The following is a 15,762-nucleotide window of genomic DNA, read 5'->3' as shown; positions in this document are numbered from 1 at the left end:
GTATATTATGTATATGGCGGTTTTAAACAAACACGTGATTTAGAGGTAATGCACAAAGAGCAGTCACACAATACATGAGCATTTATTTCTATAACAAAGTTGAATCTAGATAAAAAATAGATAACAAAAATACATAAAGAAAAAGTATATTACACTATTCGAGAGGCTATATGTTTGTATGTACACATTTCAAAATATACTGAACACCAAAGTTTGTGTTGAAGAAAACGTTCCTCTGAAAAAATACATAAAATAGACTTTGGACCTTAATTTACAATCTTTTATAAAGACTTGTGGAAAAGAAAGAACAAAAAAAACCCTGCCGTTTGAGGGGGCATCTATGACTGTTTTGGTAGACATGCATGTCACTGGAAAAGGTTAGACCACATCCTGCTTTGTTTATAAATCACACTGAGGCAATGTCGGAGATAAAGACTTTTGTGCGCTTCGGTTCAACATTTACAAAAATCATCCTGTTTTGGTGAAATAAAAAATAAAAAACTGAACTAGTCTCATGTCCAAATACAAAGGGAGCAGTTTTGGACTAGATGCCAGGTATCAGATGTGTTGACATTATACTTTGAACTGTAAAGTTGATTATTCCTTTCACATAGAGTATCAAACGATGACAGTAACACTATAATTTAATATCTTTCTGTATAAGAATTACGCAGCATAATGCGTTTATCTCCCTGTAAGGCAAATACATGTAAACTTTGTATGTCTGCATCAAATTGAGTATTGCATCTCAGTATGGTTTGTAAGACAGTGATTTAAAAATCTGTTCTGGCTGAGCAATACAAAACATGCAGTGTTCCAGCTGCCATACTGATGCTCCACGGGTGCACCAAAAAAATACAACAAGTACAAGTTAAAAAAACATAGGTGGGGTAAAGGACAGGAGGCAGTGCTGGGTGCTCCATCTCATCTGCTGAGGGTTTAGAGGATTCAGAGTAGAGGAGCTGGTTCCTGATCTGATGAGCTGGTGTGCAAGATGATCCCAAAGAAGGACCACTGTACGACTCGGTACAGCTCTTATTTTAAACGTTGTGAGCTGTTTTTTTTTTTTTTTTTTTTTTTTAAGTTCACAGGTCCTCTTATCACAACAGCTTGCGGTTTACAATCTCCCAGACGATCCTTCTTCTGAAGTAGGGCATGTGTTTCTGTGAATACAAAGGGAGGTCAGGTAAGCCGTCTTCATGCCATTGTTGTCGTAAAAATGTTCTTAGAATATGTGGTTGGTGGTTACCTGTGTGAATGTGATTGGCTTGTCTTTGGTAATGTAATCTGCATATTTGCATGTGAACATTCCACAGTCACTACCATTCATCTGCTGTGGGATTTCCTGAGAGCAGAGGATGAACATGCAGATGTAACAGCAATCCACCATGCAGAAACAACTTCCATTTGGTACAGGTTCATCAGAATAATTGATCAATAAGAATGATTAACCTATTAAACAGCTGCAAAGATTTCTTCTACTACTACTTGATATTTGTATAAATATAAGGCGATAAGAGTTTGGATTTTGACAGTGCAGTAGCACCATTTGTATAGTTTGCACAGTAACAGAGTCTTTTCTTTTGAGGTTTAAATATATGATAATATATTCTGCACTTCCTGTACATATTGCATTATTTCTTCAACTCTTCGAGCCTTTTGTTCATAGATTAGTTCTTAAAGTATCTATGGCTCTTGCATAGCTTATCACACCAAAAGCTTTTGGAACTTATTGCTTTATATCTTATTTATACTTCAGCTTCTATCTTTATTGATATATTCCCTACTGCAAGAGTAATGAACACATTTCTCTCAGGGTATAAACAAAGTATTTATGATTCTAATTCAATGGCACAGCTCATTCTTAGCATTTAATAACATCATGAACACCGCTGTTTGAGACCAGTGCATTGTTTTGAAGTAAGGACACACCCACTTCCCAGTAATGTCCTATTGATGGATGTGTCAGTGAAACAGAGTTGACAATGTGCCAACAGATGATTGATGAATTTGTCTTCATGTAAAAGGTTGAAAGTGTCATTATTTCTCAAAGCACCTCAAAAACAGTTTCTATCTAAAGGAAAACTGTCAAATCACCCTCTCTGTATTCTGCACTCTCTACTTTGAAACTCAGTTTTTCAAATTATTCACTTTTTTTTTTTAAGATCACTACTTTGTCACCTGCTCGTTAGCAAGACCCAAGCAATGGACTATGTGAGAACAAAAAATAGATAAATAAACAACTCTACTATTAAAATGAGTCCACTTGTTTAACTGCTTAGAAAGCTTGCTATTGATGGAGGTGCAACTCGCTAAAACAACAGCCTGTTACTTATTTTTTGCTGATAACAGACATCCATCCAGAGTTATTAACATGTGTACTTTTTACAACACACTATGACGTGGAACATTGAACACAGCCTGCTCTGTGCGATGTGTGTGTCGTAGACTTACATGGCGTTTTTTGCTGTGCAAAGTCCAGCCTGAGGTATCCATTTCTTTACCCTTCTTGTCCTTACTTTCTTGTTGCAGGTAATCCCTGGGGAAACATACATTATTTATTTTCTTAACATTTTGATGCCTCATCGAAAATCTAATTCTAGGAGTTTGTTTAGCTTTTCAAATACACTATATACTCCATTTAAAGAAATAATCCTGTATTGAAACTTACAACAATATTCTGCATGCTTCATCGTTGTTTCCTCCCATAGAATCAAAGTACAGGATCGCCTCTTTCCTAAAATCCACCACCTGAGGGAAAGAGTTGCACAGTCATTCACTGCAATCTAAATCCAAAGACTCTTACAGGTTCTCGATATACACATTCAGACTTACAGAGAGGCACCAGTGCACCCCCAAGTGGACAGGAACCAACAGGATGTCTTTAGAAAAGATGTCTGTCTTTTTGGTCCAGCGGCGGACAGCAGAGTAGCCACTGTCGCGCAGTTTGGGATAGAAAAAAGTGTTGAAAGTGTTGACTGATGGCAGGCCGGGGTCCTTGCTGCGCTCCACCAGCAGGTTCATGTAAAAGTTGATCACCTGAGAGATTGAGAGCGGAGCGTTTCAGTAAACCGGACAAACAGTATTGTATGGCTCAGTTGTGGAATCATTATTACATTCAATACAGGAAATATCAAGGGTATATCAATGACATTTTTAATGTATGCGTGGGCTAGTTGCTAGTGTGCCTGCAGATAGTTCACTTACAGATGTTACATTAAGAGTAAGTCCACTCACCTCATCATTCAGCCAGTTGAGGTTGCTGAGGGTCTGGAGGTCTTTGCGTGTTAAGCTGAGACCAAAACCTTCACTTAATACTTCATGAGAACCACCTCCCCTCAGTGCCTTGTTTATCTCAGCCTCCATTTCCTTCAGAGAAAGACACAGATTCCCAACATATGAGAAAGATGTAAAGCACCACAGCCTTCAGAAATAAAAAAAAATACTTATTAGAGATGCACCGATTGCAGTATATTTGGCTGACAACTATTTTTTTGTCGTTTTTTCATGGTCGTGATGCCAATTCCAAATTCTTTCTTTAGAGAATAATAATTGGCAGCAAAAACAAAACACATTTATTTTTTTGTAACTTTTCTTGAATTGACATTAAATGTTATGGTTATGATAAAACACTGACTGTTAATTAGGCTAATTGTTTAATGAAAAATATTTCAAAGCTGCGACAGGTTACATGATAATTTCCCATTCTCAGTACAAGCTGTTTTACTTTCTTCAGCTGTATTCTCAACTCCTGAATGACTTATCTATTACTCATCACATAAACCTGGAATCTGTGACTATTTCATTAGGCTATCGCTTGCAGTCACATACCTTTCTGCCTCTGTCTTTATCGCTGCCTCGCTGAACAGCCTTTGTGGCGACAAATAGTTGTTTTTTGTCTTGTTTTACATCCGTTTACTTTTTATATGCATGTATCTATAATAATTCCAGCAAAGTGTTATGTAAGCTGAAGTTTAATCATTTAAGTGTTGAAATTTTACTGGAATATTAAATCATATATCTTGCTTACATTCATGGAACTAACCGATGCGAAACAAAAACTGGTATAGGTACTTCTGTTTCATCCTTTCTGACACTGATTCATAGAACCGCGGTCGCATACTTTCATTTAAGGCCAGACGAGCAAGTGCCAGGAAACGGTCTTTGTTTATCCTACAGTAGGCCAATGCTTTTTTTTTTTTTTTTTAAGATTTATTTTTGGGCTTTTTGTTCCTTTAATGGAGAGATAGGACAGTGGATAGAGTCGGAAATCAGGGAGAGAGAGTGGGGAATGACATGCGGGAAAGAGGCCACAGGTGGGAAGTGAACCCGCCCGCTTGAGACAACAGCCTCCATACGTGGGGCACGCGCCCTAACCACTGCGCCACCAGCGCCCAAGGCCAATGCTTTTTAACCTGTGCTGGTGAGCATCTCTCGTCCACACTGCTGACATGTTAGCTTGTATGGGTTGTTGTGCACACAGCATGAATAATGTGGCTTGTGTTTATATATCCAGGATTGGCACAAAATCTGATACATTTGAAAGGACGTGCCGGTCACGATCACGGTAGAACAGACTAAACATTGTGACGTTCCAGCCACCAGCCGGTCAATCTGTGCACCTCTAATTAATATCTGAAGATCTTTGCTTTTTCAAATAGTAATAGAAAAAACATTTTTAACTTACTATTTTAAATAAATAAAACAATTTCCTCTGAAACTAATAAGAACAGAGCAGTTGTCGAGTTAAAGGAAGACCCATAAAACCCCATAACTGTGCAGAAAAGCACCTGAGGCAAATATCAAGTCAATAAAAACATCAGAAACACAATCTTCTGAGTAAGAGCAGGCCTATTCAAGTCATCTACATATGTCTGTTTATGCATTAACATCAAATGCACATGGAGGTAAAATGATCAAACCTCTGTCATTTCAGGGAATTCAGGTTTCTCTTCCACAGGTTGTAGTTGTTCTATCAATGGAGTCAAAGGAACCTCCTTCTCCAAAGGAACTCGAACATGGACCACCACATCTGGGCTGCGTTGACCCTTTTCAGACAGGCGCTGGAAACAAGCAACACCATCAAACAGGTTAGAGAGATAAAAAAGAAGACAAGAAACAATTTACATGATAAAACTTAACCTGAAAGAGAGCTTAAGAGATTTATGGTCACCTGTCGCTGCAGCTGGTCCGCCAGGGCCTCCTGCTCCTCTATCTGTCTCCGTCTTTCTCTCGCCCGAGAGTCATACATGCTAGTCCTACAGTGAAAAATGAAAGGGGTTACCTCCATTCAAACATAACAAAAAAAACTGTGGATAATGGGTATCTATATTAAAGCCTATAGAGTACTTACAATTCTTTGATCCATAACTCAGCTTGGAAACATGGCATACTGTAATGACAGAAGAACAGTATTGTGCGAACAAATACATTTGAGTTAAAGTTTGACCTGCAGCTCCTTTCCAACATTTCATTCCCCATTCTCTCTCTCTCCCTGATTTCCTGCTCTATCCACAGCCCTATTCAAATAAAATCATATGAACCCAAAATAAATCTTTGAAAGACATTGATTTCTGTTAGCCACACTTGTATAACATTTAATCCTGATACATGTTTTTGAATGAAATGAAGCTTGGAAACATTAAACAATAAAAAAAACAACCAAAAAAACACTGACGAAACAAATACTGACCTTGCGCTGTCTTGCTTTTTACCCTTTTGTTCGTTTACAATAATTACAGAGTCGCCATTATGTGCTACAAAAAAAAAGAAAAGGAGATTAAAACCTGAGAGAAAATACAGACGCAAGCAAAGATTTAATCATGTTGGGGTACACCAAACCAAATGACATGTAAAGTAATTCTGTGCAGACACAAGTGGATGAAAATGTAACCTGAGGATTGTGTGTCCTGAGATGAGCTATCCTGCAGAGAAGATGGGGAGGGGGCTGATGTTAGAGTAGCTGCTCTGCTGGAGCTGACGTCTGTGTCCACAGACCATGCCTGGCTCCCTGGCCTGTTGTTGGAGGCCCCAACTGGGCTGGGAAGGTTGCTGGAGCTCTGGCTGGACATGTCCTGGGGACTTGGGGGGCTGCTAGGTCCCTCTGAAGTTTCTTCCCCAGCCAACCCAGTAGGAGATGAGATTTGTAGAAGTCTGCGGCTGGTGGTCAGAAAGCTGGTGCTAAAAAAAAAAAATAACAGGGGTGAGCAGGTGAGAGAAGAGACACAATCCAGATAGTCAAACACATTCACAGTGATGATAGGATAGTGATGAAACTTTTAAAATGAATTTATCAACTTAATGCATTACTGATCCGTTTCATAGTAAACTTAACCAAATCAAACATTTCTGGCACTTCTGAAATCTCTGTGGCCTGCTGTGCCCCTCTGCTCTCTATCATTTAACACATTTTACAGTTTAAATAGGCCATCGTTAAAGTCAGATGCTTTTGTTCTGATACGTACAAATCTCTGTGTGACCTCACGATGGCGTGTGAGCTGCCGTTGTTAAGGAAAGAAGACTGACCACCGGAGACCATGGTCAGAAGCTGCCTGTAGACCTCCTTCTCCTCTTCCCGTACAGACTGGACAAAAGCAGAGAAAATCCATGAGGTGGAAAAATAAATTCAACAAGAAGGAATCACATGTTGCCTTATTGTCCTGGTGTCTGACCTCTTGTGCAGTGCAGCGAGGCCTGGGCCTGTGTATGCGGCCAGATGAGGCGCTGTGTGTCGGGCTCTGGACCACTTTGATTGGAAAGGTCTTCTCATACATGCTGGTGCAGGAGCTACTTGACACTCCACTGAACAAACTGAAGACACAAGTGTACACATTGATAATCAAACATCTTCAACTATACACCATATAGTGATACATCATATAACTACACATTTTTCTTCAGGCAAAAACCAAGACGTAAGGAATACCTTGGCGGTCCATATGGTCTGAGGGGCCTGCCCAACCGAGGAGAGGGATGATATTCAGGGGTGAGTGAGGGTGGTGCGTTGACTGGATGCCCATTTGTTTTTGGCACTTCGCGATGTGTAGGACTCATGCACACTTGTCGCCTACAGACTTTTGATCCCATAATAAACTTTTCACTACGCAGGTATTCTAGCAGAGGGAGAAAATAAAGAACAGAGATTAACTTTTCTCCTAGCACTAAAGCCTCTTTAAACACTTGCAACCATGATGCAAAAGCTCATATATAATGCTTAAAATGTGGAATCTGGTATTTTAATCCAAGACACTTTTCTCAATTCTGTTAAATTCAACTATCTGCTAGTTGTCTATTCTGCTTGTACTATTTTTTTTTTAACTATTTTTTTAAACTGGTGCTCATTTACAGCCCAGACTGCAAATGGGAAATAACAACATTTTTGTTTACCAAAATATTCTGTTGTTTTTATGTGGACTATAGTAGCCAGTTAAGTTTAAGTGTTACAGTCAAGCACCGTTGTACTGGCACTAGGAAGCACTTGTCTTGCAGCAGCATCTCCAACTACACTTAAGCGTTTGCTAAACCAAAACCTAGATGATGTAGGTTAAATAACTTTCTGCTTGGTTGTTTGCTCCAGCATTATTTCATTGTAGTTCTAAGTGTAAGTACAGTATAAGTCAGTGTATTATCTGCAATAGCTACAGTCTTATAAATAGTAACACAATAACAACAATCTTTCTCCACAATTGCACACCCTAACTTGTGTGATAAGCTTACCTGATTTGGATGTTTTCCAATCAACAGTTGTCAAGGGAGCAGCAAATGTCTTATCCAGAGAGTTTCTTTCCAAGATCTTAAACCAAACATGTAGATGACATAAATTAAATACATTAAACTGGAAAAGATTACATTGGCAAGTCAGTCTCAAGGTTTCATTGCTTACCGGCATCCCTGCCCAGTGCGCTGTTGATGTTGATGTTGAGGGCTGCGACTGGAGTTCTCCAGGCGGAGGACCAGGGGAGGCAGGCAGTATATTTCTGAAGGTGGGGCTCACGTTGTTCCTCATCCATGAAGCCACACTGGAGCTATGACTCTTCACCCCTTCAGCTGCAATCTTGACTGTGTCAATGAGATCCCCTGCGGAAATTTGAAAACAGAAGGAAAACAACACGAGTTTACACAGAGTAAACTATATCCTGACATCGAAACATGGAAAGATGTTACTGCACACGTACCCATTCGAGATTTCTTTATAGTCAAGTCATCTTGGTCGATGTTGTGTCCATCATCCAGACTAAAACAAAACAAAAAAATTGAGAAAAGAACGAGGACACAGTGATTTAAAGCCTTGTTGACACACTCACAGTGGATATATTCACACTGCAACACATGGACGAAACGTCAACAGTGGTGCTTTAAGGGTTACAGAAATGAGCAGGGCAAATAAGCTTAAATAAGTTAAAAAAAAAAGCCAATAGAAGGTATATCGCGTGTTTTTTTTAAATACACAAACTTATTGTCGCACACAAAAGAGGGGGGGGGGACACTGTTGCAGCTCTCACCATTCAATTGGTCTTTTCCGCCTCATCATCTGGACATCTCCCGGCGCCTGGTGTGTATCCACAGCTGCTACACCATCGCGAAGATTGGCGAAACTTGTCTCAACCCATTCATAGATTTTATTCAACATGGCGCAATAGGTACAAACTCACCGCGGTGTGAGGATAAATCTAACTAAAAGCAGCCGTCCAGTCCAACGCAGCTGACAATGAGGTCAAAACTAATTAAGATAATGCGCGTCATTCGACTGAGGCAGGTTAGCTGAGACTATTTCAATAGGTTATACTCCTTACAAATTACATTTTACTTCCCAACGAAACGCGCTAACTGCTCGCTAGTTAGCTGAGAATTAGCTTTCAGCCTTGATAGCACACTGTGGTTACTGCCTCGCTAGCCGACGTTGTTAGCTACACGGCTAATTTATGGAAGTGTGTTTTAAATTCCTTCAGCAGGGCGATAAGTCGCGACGAACGCGTTCAAAAAAAACCGGCTATCATCTGGAGTCACCCCCCGAAAGTCATCTACACACCCTTAACGTCACTTTAAATTTGTTTTATATACACTCGTTGAAGAATAATATCTCCCGCTTCTTCCTCATTCAAAACCACAACATGGCTGCACGGGACGCGCTAACATCGCTCGTCGTGATTGGATGGCCGGGTGCCGCGAGTCCGAGTGTGAACGAGGCCTACTGGTTGATCGGCCCCGGGGTAGACCATTTAATAACACGTCACAGCCGCTGAGCACGATTTGTATTTCCACTATGTTCACAACATTACCTCGCAAATGTGAAGTCTACTTTTTCCTGTTACTTCAGTGGCGCTTCTCGTGTCTGTCACTGACGATTTTACGCGGAGGAACTGTTCAGTTAATTAACTGCGAAAGTGCTAACTTGGAAGAACATTGATTGATTAAATTTATTTCAGACATATCAAATGAAATCAAACATGTCAAAAATGCAAAACAAAATGAAAAGCACGAAAATACAATAAACAATGTTCAAATTATTTCACAAAAAAAGAAAAAGAAAAAGAAAATTACATATATTCAATTGATATGCCTGAAAAGGAGTAGGAATAAGTTAACAACTTATTTAATCCTACCCCTTTTCCTCAGCTCAATAATTAATATTTATTAAATTAAATTCCTGAGTTCCTTATAAGCTCTCTATATAAAATCTATCTATATACAATTTGCTATACTATAATTACTATTATTATTATTATTATTATTATTATTTATATCATTTTTTTCCTTCTTAAAGCTCTCCCTCATCCCTGTACCTTTTGAAAATCATTGCTTTGTACATGTTTTTAAATTGGATTTACATCTGTCCAGTGTGAAACATCAAAGCTATAAAGGTGTTTAAGCTCAAGACAGACAACTTTGTTCCATACTAATAATAAGGCCTAATATTGTTCTTCCAAATTGAAAAAAGAGGAACAAGAAACTTGATACAGAGGTGAACTAATCAGAATGTATTTAGACGATGCTGGTAAATAACACACATTACGACAGCATTTTCAGTGATGAAAGTTTGTTGGCTGCTGATTTTATCACGAGACTATTCAAAAGATACCAAAGTTGCCTCAACATTGGAAATATCAGACAGAAAATAACTGTGATAAAGCTTTTATATGTCGCGAGAAGTGACATTTGTTAAAATAAAGGTAATGTGGAGGTGTAAAAACACATTATTTTCTATAAATCAGAGAGAACCAGTGACTGCATTCATACACATTCACCATTTAATAAATAATAACAACAACATCAATGCTAAGGTGAAATGCAGGATGCTCTTAAAACAATACTGCATCAATATCATCAAATATAAAACAAATAATCAAAGGTCACTTTCATGTCAAGCTTCAAACTTGCCATTTCGTATTGCACACTTTCTGAAAAATAACACTGTCATAGAAAAATAATCTTCAAATATCATGAAATATAGAATTCAAGTCCCTTGAAAATGAACTCATATCAAAAGTTATTAATGAAGCATATTCATACATTTAATTATGATATGTCACCACTTTCCAGCTCTTTAAAGTTAAATAATAAAAAGACCTTCACCGATCTTGCCAACATCAAGGTCTTTCAAACTAACTATTGTTCATGAAAAAAGCAAAAAATCATATTCATTTATTCATGAATTAACACATCTTGTAGCTATAGACATGTGACATACTTAAAATAAACATAAACACTGCAACAATGTAAAGGCAATGAATGTCAGTGGTGCAAATTGTACACCCTACAGTATTCAACTCTGAGAAACAAATCAATGCATAGATGAGCAGCAACATCACAAATCAAGTAGATAAAATAGTATAATAAAACAGTGTCATTCAAAATACAGAAAACATGTCACCTTGCCTCAAATAGCCTAGTTTAGAATGACAAACTCAAGCTATCAATAATAAAATGTAATAATATTGGAGGAACAGGAAATGTCTTTTTGTCTGTTAAAATTTGTGTTTTCAGACACAAATCAAGACCCCACAGCGATGTCTAAACGATGGGATGACCATGACCACACATGGCATAGTTACAGTAGGACTTTTCTGATGCATGCATATTAGTAACACAAATCCTCTGACATTGTATTGACATCTAATGTGATTTTGAGCAGGCATTGATCTAAAGACAAACATACAGCTACAGATAATCACTCAAGATAAAATAAAACATAAATGGAGAGCGCACACAGATCACTCAATGTCTTTGACTGGTAAAGCTAGTAGTCTAACCCTAATGTGTTGTTGGTTTTCAATGTTTTTTTATACTTTGGAAGTGGTTACTTACTGATGTATTTATGTACATGTATAGTTGTACAAGAGATGTACAACCGGAGGCATTGTCATCACAAAAAAAAACTAATTTTAAAGGACTTCTATCATATCTAGGTTCCTCCCATGTCTAAGGCTAAGTAAAGTAGAGTGATGGTTCACTCTTGTCTTGTTCCAAAGATTTGAAGGAAGAAGGAGAAGATGTAGATGATATCAAGGTAGATGTTGAGAGTGGCAAAGACGTACTCTTCTGGACTAATGGTGTAGCGCTTGTTTCCAATGAGGAGCTGGGTGTCAAATACCAAAAACTGAAACAGAAAATTAAACAGGTCAGACAGCAATTTCTTTGTCTCTGAATTGGACTGTCAACGATAAATGATGAGTTCTCTCTTTTACCATGGTGAACAATATGGCTCCCAAGACAGCGAAGGTTGCATCCAGCCAGGGAACCTATGTGGCAAATGACTTGATTAGCTCTAACTCAAGTATTAGACCACAATGTAACATCTGAATACATAAAATAGTAGAAGGTGTAAATATGATCACAGATGAAGGTGATGTTCCCGTAATAAATACATGTCAGATTACCACTTTACTTTTGTATCTTAAGTTACTGCATCCTACTCATCTGACAACCCTCCTCATTGGAATCTTACGTGACACACAACTGGCACTTACATAGTGATATGGAAGGACGAGTACCAGCACCAGTCCAGATACGAACATGACCATGCTGAAGACACAGAGTATCCCTTGGCATGATGTCACATCAATCTGAGTGAAGAGAGTACATGAATAGCTGCTCAATTAAACTGCTATAATTAACACAATCAGTCCTCCCCATTTCATTGTTAATATTAGACTGATTAAAATACTTTGTTGTTACTGCTAATACTACAAATCCTTGTACCATCTGTTTAATTCATTATTGTTTTTATAGTTGCTTTGTTTGTCTCTATCCATCTCTTTTTCCCCCGCATCTCCCTTTATCTCGCTTTCCAACCCCAACAGAGTTGTGGCAGATGGCTGATCAACATGAGTCTGGTACAGCTCAAGGTTTCTGCCTGTAAAAAGGAAGCTTTTTCTTTCCACTGTTACTTTGCTGAATGTTGCTAAGAGCTCATTGTGGATTAATGTTTGGTCATTGTGAATGATACAATAAAGAGAAAGGTCTAGACCTGCTCTTTTTAAGAATTGTCTTGAGATAGCATTTGCTATGGATTGGTGTCATACAAATACAGATTGATGAAATCAAGTGTGTTAATCCAATCATAACATCTGGCACATATTCATTATTTTACATTTGAAATGATTGCCATAAAATAGATAATAGTACAGGAGAAGAAAAAGGTTGTTTTCCTCACCTTAGTTTGAAAGCTGAAGACTGTGACGAGGAGACAGACTGTTGCTGTGATACCCAGACACATCACCACTGACTTTGTGTTATAGAAACTAGAAAAACAAGAGAGCAAGACATTTTAAATAAATATAAAAATCAAGTATTGCCACAGATCAAACAGACAATCTCATATAGCAGTGAAAGTACATAGCTGCATAATTATCTACATCTAAAAGTCTTTATGCTATCTTAGGAGAGGGTCTAAAGCCACAAGACAAAATACAAAGTAGCACTCGACAGTCACATATTACAGTGTTCAGACATGGTGTTACCTGGACAACATCCCTGTCATGTAGGAGAGTGAGAGGGTCTGAAACAGAATATAAAATAGTATATAAATGTATAGACATAATACATTTGTATAGGATCATTCAAATGTCAATTGATGATCATTTGTAAAGTAAAAACAATAATTTAACAAATATTGGTAATCCATTAATGTGCTCACTGCAAAGTTGTCTCTATCATGAAAAATATTACAAATATCTGCTGTGTACTTACAAAGATGGCGAGCAGAATCAGATTCCATGGGAACTTTCTCCTGTAGGTGTTAGAAACTGAAGTTTAAGTACTGTAGCTGATCGAATTTCTGTTTTTAAAATTGCAATTTACTTTAAGCGACTTTTAACTGACCTTGGTGCTGAGCAGCAAGAAAGAGTCAGATAAGTGACAAAGAACACAGCACTGTTGAACAACAAAAAGTTTTCAGTTTTTATTACAATTTCAGAGCTTCAATTAACCAAAACATCACTTCTATTTCTGACATTAGACTGATTAAAAAAAAAATCACTTACTAGGAGGCCCAGTACCACCCAGGGTTGGCTTGAATGTAGTCCTTTGCAGGGTCACTAAAAGCAACATATTCTCAAGTAAGAATGCTAACCAGTGAATTGTGTCTAACTTGTTCAGTTTTGTCCAAAATGAGAATGAACTGAAAAAGGTGAGTTAAACACTTGCCAGAAGGTGAAAAAAGAAACAACTGCAAGGGTGACCAATAGCTGGATCATCAAGATGGTGTAAACCTAAAAAAAAAAAAATGAGTGAAAAGATTCCATAACAAATACTTGCAGTTTAAAAGTGTTCATTTAAGATAATATTTTCATTGATTCACAGTTTTCACATCTAGGCTGATCTAATGAAAGTGATGTTGGTGCTCTCGGTACCTTACGGATGAAGATCCTCCGGATGTTGAGATCATCCCAGGTGAACTCTGTGAGCATCTCAGCATCACTGTAGCAAGGAGCGCTGCTGCCTGGAAACAAATGGAGTCAAGAGTTTTTTGTGATCTTCAAAGTCTTTTTCACACAAATGAGCAAAAGTGAACATGCTAATGATAGCGACACACAGTCACTTAAAATGATTAAACATTTATAGGTAAGGTTTTGTCATACCTGCAGTGGCTTCCTCATAGCTGGGAGGAGATGGTGGCTCTATGGTGTGTCCATTGGAGGAGCCATTGGCTGCCTTGTTTGCAAGTGATAGCTAAAAGCCCAAAAGATGAACAATTTGTTACTTTAAGTAGCATATCTTTTAGTCTGCTGCTCATGTTAAATTATATAATGAGGTGTGACTTATTTATTGCTGTGACTATTAAAATTAAAGACTTATTTGAGGACACTGGGTCACATCCCATGAGGGATAACAACATAATTATGAATTATTGATCATGAATATGGATTAAAAAAATATTAGAAATCACAAGTAATACAATCATGTATGACGTATAACACGCAGTGACAATTAACGTCTTGCACTGGTTTTAGGATTATGGTCACATGACAAGATATTGAAAAAATTATAAATAATTAATAATACACTATTTTTTATTTTATTTAAAAAAAAAAAAAAAAAAAAAATATATATATATATATATATATATATATAATGAGGTGTGTCTCAGTTCACCAAGTCAGTATTGATGTCTAATACTGATTTGAGGACACTTGGTCAAGAATTGTTGAACAAAAAAACATTAAATTGTTCAATCTTTTTTAAATGAAAACAGATAAAAACCCTAATATGTAACAAGATGTGGTGTGTCTTATTTCTCCAACTGAATATTTCACTGATATTGTTAAATTAAAGACACAAGGTCACACATTTTTTTTAAAGAATTATTATTATTTTTTTTAAATAAATATTTAATTAAAATAATAACACAAATTACGTAATTGTCTAATTTTTCCAAGTGAGTTAGGATAAGTTACTCAGAAAACTAATACATTTTAGAGTTATTGAAGAAAAATAATTATTTATAATATTAAAATAGCTTATGTAATATAGTGAAGTGCGACACGTTTTTCCAAGTCAGTTTAAACCAAAAGGCAAAGAAGTATAGACTATCTGCATGAATAAAATATATCGACAGGATAGAGATACCATAAATAAACTACTCTGCTTAACAGCCATTGAATCCGGTGAGGTAACGTCGGCTAGAAATACTATAGTCTACAGTTGGGCACGACACCTTCGTCATAAAATGTCCCACTATACAAATCATTATCATCATAATACCGAGAGACTGCGTCATGAGGATTTTGGGATTCAGAATTGCGTATATTGCCCTGAAACACTTGTCAAGTTAGACTAAGAGGATGGAGTGGCGACGCACACATTTCTACTGTTACATAACAACTTAGACCCCATACAGAAATACAAAACATAGAAGAGACGAGATGCGGTAAAGGACAGAGAGATTAATTGACTGGTACAATAAAATAAAATAAACGTATACCTTGCCATGCGTCATGATGCCTCTGTGACGTCCTGAAGTAGGTATAGTCTTGTTCGGGATGCCAGTCAATGGGGTTCTGGTTTCTCCTTTCTCAATAATGTAGATCTTGAATAAGTAAATCTATAAACGATGCTCTTGTAGCTTGCTCAGACTGAACACTGACGATATGCTACCCAAAACAACGCATTAAAGACTCGTGCAAATCCCCCTCCCTCAGAGATGTTCTAGTAACATCCAGGTGAAACTGCGCCATAGAGCAGAGATGGGACTGTACCACAGTACCAAATTAAAGGGGAGGATGGTGACCACCTGATGTGTTTTGAGGGAAAAAGCCTAAAAAA

The 15,762-nt window shown here is 37.6% G+C and overlaps 2 protein-coding genes across 2 annotated transcripts; both read right to left on the bottom strand.

Moving 5' to 3' along the window:
- Positions 1–66: 66 nt before the first annotated feature.
- On the bottom strand, positions 67–9,149 carry senp1 (SUMO specific peptidase 1). The gene is made up of 18 exons (XM_020635022.3): positions 8,502–9,149; positions 8,175–8,233; positions 7,883–8,076; positions 7,717–7,792; positions 6,926–7,112; positions 6,672–6,810; positions 6,465–6,583; positions 5,894–6,180; positions 5,693–5,756; positions 5,354–5,392; positions 5,174–5,258; positions 4,923–5,063; positions 3,238–3,369; positions 2,836–3,039; positions 2,672–2,751; positions 2,455–2,539; positions 1,250–1,345; positions 67–1,163 (listed from the first exon to the last, which is right to left on the bottom strand). Exons 1-18 carry the CDS (start codon positions 8,627–8,629, stop codon positions 1,101–1,103), a joined length of 2,178 nt encoding a protein of 725 aa, XP_020490678.2. The 5' UTR covers positions 8,630–9,149; the 3' UTR covers positions 67–1,100.
- A 1,084-nt stretch (positions 9,150–10,233) lies between these two features.
- On the bottom strand, positions 10,234–15,687 carry LOC109984866 (protein lifeguard 2). Its single transcript, XM_020635021.3, has 12 exons — positions 15,422–15,687; positions 14,079–14,169; positions 13,851–13,939; positions 13,645–13,709; positions 13,482–13,535; positions 13,321–13,371; positions 13,189–13,228; positions 12,960–12,997; positions 12,653–12,740; positions 11,967–12,062; positions 11,685–11,738; positions 10,234–11,596 (listed from the first exon to the last, which is right to left on the bottom strand). The coding sequence occupies exons 1-12, from the start codon at positions 15,434–15,436 to the stop codon at positions 11,447–11,449; spliced, it is 831 nt and encodes a 276-aa protein (XP_020490677.1). The 5' UTR covers positions 15,437–15,687; the 3' UTR covers positions 10,234–11,446.
- Between the last annotated feature and the right edge of the window lie 75 nt (positions 15,688–15,762).

Source organism: Labrus bergylta, chromosome 12, assembly GCF_963930695.1.
Source record: "Labrus bergylta chromosome 12, fLabBer1.1, whole genome shotgun sequence".
NCBI lineage: Eukaryota > Metazoa > Chordata > Actinopteri > Labriformes > Labridae > Labrus > Labrus bergylta.
Note: the sequence above shows the minus strand (reverse complement) of the source record. Positions and strands in the feature narration are given on the sequence as shown.